The sequence below is a fragment of the Hetaerina americana genome, unplaced genomic scaffold (assembly GCF_022747635.1).
Source record: "Hetaerina americana unplaced genomic scaffold, ioHetAmer1.1.p SCAF_10, whole genome shotgun sequence".
NCBI classification, from domain to species: domain Eukaryota; kingdom Metazoa; phylum Arthropoda; class Insecta; order Odonata; family Calopterygidae; genus Hetaerina; species Hetaerina americana.
The window spans coordinates 47096844-47106476 of record NW_027286070.1 but is presented as its reverse complement, the minus strand read 5'-3'; the positions used below and the strand labels follow the sequence as shown (position 1 = coordinate 47106476).

The 9633-nt window shown below is 37.7% G+C and overlaps 1 protein-coding gene across 1 annotated transcript; it reads left to right on the top strand.

Moving 5' to 3' along the window:
* LOC139700318 (mite allergen Eur m 3-like) lies at positions 1-9355 on the top strand. Its single transcript, XM_071598957.1, has 7 exons — positions 1-52; positions 778-890; positions 3054-3139; positions 5800-5941; positions 6642-6761; positions 7861-8013; positions 9209-9355. Exons 1-7 carry the CDS (start codon positions 1-3, stop codon positions 9353-9355), a joined length of 813 nt encoding a protein of 270 aa, XP_071455058.1.
* Positions 9356-9633: the final 278 nt, after the last annotated feature.

The window sequence follows — 9633 nt, the reverse complement described above, 5'->3', positions numbered from 1 at the left end:
ATGTCAAACTCAACTTCTCTAGTGCTTCTCCTTTTCGTTGGGACAATTCTTGGTGAGTTTTATCTGTCGAATATAACTCATTTCGCTGATTATTTGGTTTAAAATTAGATGTATCTCAATACATTGAATTTGTATTTTCTGACGCACATCTTTTAGCTCAATTAATTATTACAGCTTAATGACATTTTTTGTGCTAAAAGAACGCGAAAATAAGTTTCGTGGATTTCAGTCAGCTTACCCCCTGCAGGCAATCATTTACATCCCATTAGAGACAAAGTAGTTTATTAATTTACGGACTTGAAGTCCGAGGGAATAGAAATCGATGGGATAACCAACGAGCTAGAACTCACAAGATGGCGTTCATTACTGACGCACTAAATTCATAGAAATGGATATCGTAAGTTTAATAAAACTGCATGGGTTTCATCGGTTGGCTAGAATGAAAAAAGAGCCCAGTTTTCATTACTGCAATTAAATTTACCTGTCCTCTACGAAGAGTTGTCCATCACAATACGATGCATTGTAATATCTCACTCTGTGAAATACAGACTCAACAATTTCTGGTGAAATTTAATGCAATGTATAGTTTATGAATGTGCCAATTCAAATTTTTTTCTTTTGAGTATCTGATGTCAAACCGTTCTGAAATCATGCATCGAAATTTATAAGAGAAAATCATTCATTAATGCCTTTGTTTTTGGGATTATTATGAGAGAGATGTGCGTATATATCTGTCCGAGACTAAGCACATCAAATCTCTGTGGTCGAATATTTCAGGCTCCCCGCCGAAGAGGGCCCAGGGAATTGGAGCGGCGAAAAATCTGCATGGCATTCCTGACCCGTATATTGTTGGGGGAGTAGTTGTCGAGGGCAGGGAATTTCCTGGACAGGTAAGATGAACAATAGGGATTGCCCGTCGATAGAGCACAGGCTATAAGAACACACTTTGACCCCGTCCCTTCGTGCGGCATCCCAATGACTACTTTCCCTTCATCGCCTGGATTTTATAATGTTAAATATTTATTGGCTTATCAGATTCTTCAATATCTTCTGATCCAGTGGTTGTAAAACTATGCGTCTCAACTCCAAGGGAATTCGTTGAGTCAAATCAGGGAAGAAATTAAAATATTACAAAAGAAAATTATAACTAAAATGAGTAGTTCCGGGCGTATAGGTAATTAGAATTGGTGGACATCCGTGGTACTTAAGCAAACTTTTATTCTGCACATTTGCGGGCTACCTCACCAGTTTAAGGTATCCGCAGGCGAAAGGGTAAAACTTGGCCCTCATTGAGGTCGCCATCAAACATGTAAGGAGGTGCTACAGGAACAATTCAAAATCTAAAACCTACCTATTCTAATTTTTAATTATTAAATATAAATTCCTACTTATTCTTGAAAGGTAATGCGCACAGAGGCAAAGACTTATAGCCATTGTTTGATTTTTTAAACATTATATACTATTAAATGAAGAATACAATGTATCTTTCCACTGTCCTTTATTAACGTACAACTAGTTTCAACGCTCAAGCGTCATCATCAGGTACAAACAAATCAAGTCGCAGGAATGAGGATGGGCAAGTGGGAAGAGCTGGAAATCAGGAAGAATTTAAAAAAGGGTCATTTGGATAACGATTTATTGTTTGAATACCTCTCCCCAATCCTGTAAGTACCCCTTTCCTTCACAGAAAGACCCAACAAGCCCCCCCCCCCACTGTAAACCAACCAATCACCTTTCCTGACGCTAAACCTCTCCCTCCCCATCAATGCCGATCGCAACCCCACTTTCTTTCCCCTCCTTCTCCCCCCTCTCTCACCCACCCCTCCTCTCCCTCATGCATGGTATATAAATGGACTGCGACTTGATTAATTTGTACCTGATGATGACGCCTGAGCGTTGAAACTAGTTGTACGTTAATAAAGGACAGTGGAAAGATACATTGTATTCTTCATTTAATTAACATGAATTTCCACAAAGTTGAGCCGGGAACAGTTGAATTATATACAATTAATGTATAGAAACAAAAATTACTGAGTATAGAACAAATACATTTAATGCTTAGTAATAAGGGATTAATTGCTAATAATTTTCCTTTGAAAAAGTACTTCCATTAGTGTAATTCTTCACTTAATGCAGTTTTGATTTGATTAACTGGAATAGTGCATGCATACCCTCAAGGAGGTCATGATGGCCACCAACATTTTGAACGATACCTGGAAAATTTAATAAATCAACAACAAAATATTACAAAAAGTACTGATATATTTTAAATGTTTAAGATTTATATCATGCGGATAACGAAATGCCTGCTCTTCAATAAATAGTCAGATTTTCGTGTAACGCGTGATTTTCTAGCTGTTTCATGGAAATTCATCAATAAAATAGAAAATCTGATCTAAAATAAACTGACTTTTGTTAATAATAATTTCTACGCAAAAGTTTAACTATTACATTCCCGCCATGTTTCCGATAGTTAATTGTTATTTGAGCGGTTATTACTTAGCTAACACCTCCTGGTGAAACCGTGGTCTGCATATTGTAAATTATGGTGTGGAATACTACGAAGTGAAGAGTTCTCTACATCTATCTTACCAGGAATACCATTTTACCAGGATTACCTTACCAGGAATAATCATGTTTGTTTTATCTCCGTCAAGAGTATAATTAGTTTTTGAAAAGCATTGATTGGGATTAGAATTCAAAAATGAAATTATCTTTTTTTTAGGGGTGCGCCTTTCAAATTTATTTAAAAAGTTTTGACGCCTCTCCTGAGACTTTAGATGCAATAAATTTGTTGTCATTTATTGTGAATGCTATAGAGTTTTGTTTGGAAATGTGGTTTTGAGAGTTGATGCCCATATTTGACTATGGTGTCTTATCAGTGATGCTCAGGTGATGATTTCCACGTTTTTATGTGTCGTAATCTCAAATGCATTTTAATTACAACTGTTCCTACAAGAAGTATCTTTACAGCAGGTCACGAGTGGAGCAAAATAACCTTGGCAGTCTCTGCAACTGAGTAAATGATGTGATTCTTCTGTTCCCCTTGACAGATATCCCTGCAAGTCAATCACCTTCACTCCTGCGGAGGGTCCATCTTAAACGAAAATTATCTCCTTACAGCTGCACACTGCTCTGAGTAAGTAAACTCCCACTCTTGTCCAACAAAACATACTTCATTAAATAGGTTATTAAGTTAACATAACTTGCCCGGTTATTTCCCGATGAACAAACAAAACAATAAATAAGTCACCGCATCAAAAACAAGTTATTAATAACATATAATTTTTAGGCATGGAATTGAAAAAAATATGCATCGGAGAAAAACGGTTTAAGATTTACAAAAACAATGCTGATAGACGAGACACTAGAGCAAAATGATGCAATGCGGGGAGAAGAAGCACACTATATTCGATTTCCCGGAGTCCACGGGAGTATTCATGATATAATGATGTCCCAAATTTACATAACACCTGCGATGAAACTATTCCATAAAATAGGAAATATTTCTGTCTTGGCTGCAACAAAACAATGAAAAAAATGCCAAATTCGAACAAAATGTCAGTTACCTAGCTAGTTCCAACTAGCCTTGAAGTTTTGGGAAAGTCGGGCTGTTATTGAATCGGAAAAATATTCTGGGATAGTCCAAAAAACAGAAAAGTTTTCTATCACGAATAGTTAAGGAGAAGCAGTTCTAAAAAGCCGTGACCGATCGATACTGGGCTTAATCAATAATTGCTTGCCATATCTTCTGTTAGAGCTTGCTGAAAACGTATGGAGGACCAATGCTCATTAGAGACGTCTTTTTTAACTGACCCAAAAAAATAACGATGAATGTACAAGCACCTTGTATGATCGGTGAGTATAAAAACTTGCATGAGTGAAAGGTGTGTATACTTAGGCGTTTCCTTTCAATCTGTCGTTTCTTTCCGGAATGTACTAGGATGGCAAAAAATGGTTTAACCATTTTAAGTGAATGAAATTACCTGAAGCTTATGAAGTCATGAGAATCTTTCATCGTATAGGACGACATAGGCCTTGGCGTTGGCCGAAAGAGAACACTTCCCTTCTTGCCTGCACTGGATTCGATACTATAGTACATCTCGGATGACGTCGTGGGAACCCTTTGGTTCATCTACCGAATTCTCTGGGTAAAATTAACATTCCGCAACGGAGTTAACTGCCCCTACACGGAAAAAAGATCGGCCGACACAGAAATTTGAAACAATCTTCCTGGATTTCCATAAAACCTAGGGTAGGGATGAAATGAAGTTCGATAAATTTTTCACCGAAGAGCGTTTGAATTACGCACCGGTAAAAATACATGGGTGGATAATTACGAAATCGTACTTACACATTGCGTACCTTACAATAATCTTACTTAGCAATATTGCTTAATTTATTTCTCTTGGGAATCTCGCACGATTTACATTACAAAAAAAATATATCATACCTCCAGCATCAAGTGGCTTTTCGCTGCAGTGACAAGTGTAAGTATGAAATGTTGTCTTTCATCTTGAATTTCATTTGAAATCAACTTTTAAGTTAATTTAAAATATATTCCTCAGTATTTCATACATTAACGCCATTATTCTGGCATAGTAGTGGTTCAAATGACAGATTAATGGCGATGAAAAGTACAAGGATCTTGGTAAAAAGAAAACCAAAGCAGTTCTGGAATCTGCGATCCAAGGATTCGTGGGCGTACACGTAACTCGACTGTTGCCTCGGACGGTGGCTCTAATGGCAAGCTCTGATTCTTTTCATTCATCCAATATCTTCTACGTATTATACATGTAGGTAGGTTTTCGCATAGGACGGTCCTTAAACTCTCCTGCGTACCGTAAGGACGTTTTTTGATTGCACTACATAATTTCTTTCTTCATTGCCCTCGAAACTTATGCCTACCCTCAAATTGTTAAAAAACCTATTTTTTCCCTTCTTTCTGCCCACTTATTCATACTTACAACTTCGTTTGTCTTCTCCTCTGTTGAACTTTTTTATCCATTATTCGCCACATTCAAATTTCAAAAGCCTTGGGGTCACATACGCATAAACACAGTAATCAACCCGAAGGTCGGTTTAGTAGGTGATGGTAGAGATCACCCAGTACTAAGCCCTACACGGCGTGTGAAAATTCACACATCAGGGTAGGGGGGCCAGTTCCTTTCCCTGTGCCGGTTATGGTTTCCCAGGAAGACCTTATACCCAAAAATTCACTTAAGCTTGGGTGAAGCTGCGGGTGCCCAGAATGTCCTGCCCGGGAATCGAACCCGGGACCCTCCGGTCAGCAGCTCAATGCTCTACCCACTGGACTACCGCGACCCACTCACATAGTAAATTGAATTGAAAGTAACTATTACTTTAATTTTTCCCTTACGTCTTGACGAAAGAACTTGTGACGAGTTAAAAGGGTTCGCTTCTATCGAGATGACTTAAATAGAATTCAATTTCAGGTAATTTAGGTTAATGAATTCTCTGCGAGGATATTATACAAATAGAATTGAGAAAGAAAAAAAAAAGATAAGTGAATCTCTCAACGATTACCCCATTTTAGTGGACATAAACTAGGCAAAAGTTTGGCAAGAAATCGATACACTGCAGATTGCACATAATCGGATTTCTTTCATCATTTAAAACCAAAGACTGAGCCATATTTCTATTTTCTAATTCATCTTGGAGAAGTATTGGCCCTGATACTTATATGTACATACGACTGGTCTCACTAAATCATATTTCATTTGATTGTAATGCTATATACTTACATTTTCTAGTGGTTTATGTTTTTTCATGCCATAGGCACGAGCCAAGTGAGCTGAATGTTCTATCAGGAACAAATAACCTGAAATCCGGAGGAATGAACCACACAGTTACCGAAATTCATATACATGAAGATTACGACCCATTTGATTCTTGGCACAATGATATTGCCGTGATTAAGGTGAATATGCATTTTGTGAATGGAATATAGTAATTTTAACATTGAATGAGAGACTTTATATTGGTCAAATGAAAAAAAGAACGTTTAATTTGAAAATTATTTTCATTATTGCTTTTCCTGGAATGCTTAAGTACACAATATGAAATAAGACTTTCCCAATTTCATGCGAACGTCTAAGACTAGTTCGCAAGCCTTCAAGTGCTGTTTTACAAAACAATTAGTAGTGATGTTGGTCATCCTGAGGCAAACGGAGCCACCATTATCATAAAAAGCCTTGTAGATGGGATTTATAAGTTAAATCTCCCGTGTTAATACAGTACAAATACCTTGCATGTAGTATGAAGCTAGAAGTCTAGATCGTACTTCATGAAAAATAAGACTATGCTTTTCCTTGAGTCGAAAATTTCCGCATTTATTTGAAAATACTAAAAAAATTAGCTATCTCATATTCTACATGCTTATCAATGGCAATAATTTGGAAAAAAATGAACAATATTTTGAAAGGCCCATTGATCTATCAAATTATGTACTAAAACGATTTTCTGAGCTATAGCGCGACGTTGTTCGATATTTTTTCGGCGTTAAAGCCATTTATTGTTTTATATTAAAATAGCTTCGCTTACCTCATTTTTAATTGGATACGTCATCGCTCTTTCCATAGTCCTTGACTTTTATACTGAAAATCCTTTAATGCTCACAGGTGGACCCTCCTTTCGAGTTTGATGCCGACGGCAACACCGCTCCCGTTAACCTTCCTGCTAAGGATCAGGAAACGCCAAAGGGATCCAATGCTACGGTCATCGGATGGGGCAGGCTGACTGTATGTATTAGGATATCCTTAAATTCAACCACAAGAAGGCAAACGCATCAATCAATCAATTCCATGATGCATGGAATTCAGGATATAGGGTACCCAAAACAGACAATATGGTAGAAAGTACACAATGCTTGTGGTAAAACATTTCAGTATATGCACTTTTATCATATTCCAGGGCATCAATTCTAGATATTCTTGATTGGTGCACGCATATCGAGTGACATTTCCTACTTTATTGTCTTGCACCAACAATTGAAGGTATTTTCAACTCGGAGTCAGAAGTCTAAATTTGGTGCTATATTTGACAACAATGAAAGCACGTTCGTTTGAGCGCCATAACTCAAAACGTTCCGTATCAGAAGCCATCCATGTAATAAAACATTAAAGGCTAACTTATTCTCGGGATGTGTAACCAAAACGAAAACATCCACTTCATTGGCTATATGCACGATTGAAATTAAAAGGAGAGCACATCACGAAAATAATAAACTAAATTAAAATGTAACACCTATTTTAAGCCTTGAGGAACACGAGATTTACCATAAAATTCTAGTTAAAAAAACAATTTACACGAGCGGGTCAATTTTAAATGTATGTCAGCATATCCATATTGATGGTTATTATTTGATTGTTTCAAATATATGATATGCCTAGGTTCAATAATATTTCGTTATAATTTTGATGCTTCTTCGTTCTCTTGGGTTATCGGGCGATCTAGGGGGCGCTTTTATCAAAAATAAAAGTCTACTTGAAAATCAATGAAGAGAGGCGTTAATACCATGAAAAACTCCTTAAATCATATAACATAGAATGCATACATGTAATAACTTGATTTAATACTTCTTGTCGCAAGAACACTCTGCACATGATAACCAGAAGAACATGTAAAATGAATGTAGCATTGATGAATGGGTGATACGTAGATGGGTTCTGAGAGGCGAGAAGCCCAAATCCCAGTGCCGTAAGAAATAACGGCCTTTGAACACTTCTCCCTCATGACCACAATTTATTGGTTTATATGGAATTACACTCGTTTTTAATGTTAATATTCTTCAATAATCAACTTTGACTGATTACTAGATAATAGTTATTTCCATTGCAGTACATGGGAGAGATGCCTGATGATTTGTACAAAGTTTCCATCCTCATTTGGGACCACGGCATGTGTAACGATGCTTATAAGCCTGATGGCAAAACAGTGTACCCCGAGCAGATCTGTGCCGACACCCCTGGAGGAAATATGGGATCTTGCAATGTAAGTTTCGTTAAACTTTGATTGGTTTGTTCAGTTTCGCAAGTTTGATCGGTTCCACGTCGCGAATTCTGCTTCCTATGGGCCACTTGTATTGGCGAGCATATGAATTAGCTATGAGGGAAAAGAGACTAACCATCGGCCATTGTAATTGAAGTGTGCAGCGAAGCCATAAGTAACAGAAGGTCGTTTTGATTTACCTGGGAAACAGTTGAATCATGAAAGCTGCAACGGACGAAATATGGATACTAATTTGAAAAGCCTCGTTTGGGTTCTGGTCAAAAATCGTGATTTTAGCTAGAAACTTGGGACCTATTCAGAGATAAGAGATGCCAAGAAAAGCTGTTCTGCTTTCTTCTGGAACAAAGGAGGGGAGGAACTAGGATCCACTTTGAATTTCACTCAGGGGGCTGCGAAGGATTCATGAAATACTTCGCCAGACGATGAATACTTCTACAAGCAACGCTTTACCTAGGGCATCTCATATACATGGTAAGTCTCCATAGCCTTCGAAACGTCGGCAGCTTATATCATGGCTCATTGGTAAACCGGCGAAGATTTACTGGAATCGTGCGCCGGTAAAACACCAAATCATACATCAGTAAATAACTTCTCAGATTTTTATTTACCCTTAAATTAAAAATTAAGCTTTTAGGGGGTATCCAAAACTTAAGAGGGAGTCGGAATCATTTAATAGGGGATGCACCCCTCATAATCTAATTGCTCCACTTTGAGATACGGTTCAATTACATGATTTCCATATAAAAGTGCGCTAATATGCACGCAATTTTATACCAACTCCCAAGTCTCCACAATCCGGCCCAAAAAATTTAACCAGGACCAGAGGATACTATGCGAATTTTGCTGGTCAACTTTCTCGCAGAAAACGTGACTTTCTTTTATAAAACATCATTAATCATTAATCACACCAAAGCAAAGGTTTCACGTATAATTTCTGAGAAGGGCTTAAGAGGGCTGTGTAAAATCATTTTAATGGGTGAGGGGTCGGCTCTATTATGACGATGGTATGGGGTGAGCGGAACGGAGGGGGTTGAGAGCAGTCTCAAACAGTTAGACGCCATAGATGGCATGACGGCTTAGAGGACGTCACAGCAGTGGCTCTCACGGGGACAAGGACACTATCCCTGAATTCGATATCTATGAGTATTTAAGGCATACATTTTTTATTTTCTTCCAGGGTGACGCTGGCGGGCCCCTATTTGTGAACAATGAAGTCGTGGGGCTGGTATCTTGGACTAAGGGCTGCGGTAAGAAAGGATTCCCTACGGTGCACACACGAGTCTCTTCGTATCGAGACTGGATAGACTCTAAGATTAAATCCTAAATAACTGACTGATGTGAAGACAGAATACCAAGAGTTATCTGTGATCATCTAAAATTATAGGTTCATGAGAACGTGTGACATAATAGAATAAATTGAATGTAATAAACGCCAATAAACTAAATAAAGATCCATTATGTACATCGCAGTGATTTTGTTTCATATCGGGAGATACTTAGCAGTGCAACTTTCTCCATTAAATGTTTTGGTTTTAAGGTATTTTCAATTTCTTTTGTCAATATTTTTAAGATTACTAGTAGCTGAGAAGTATGATAATATAG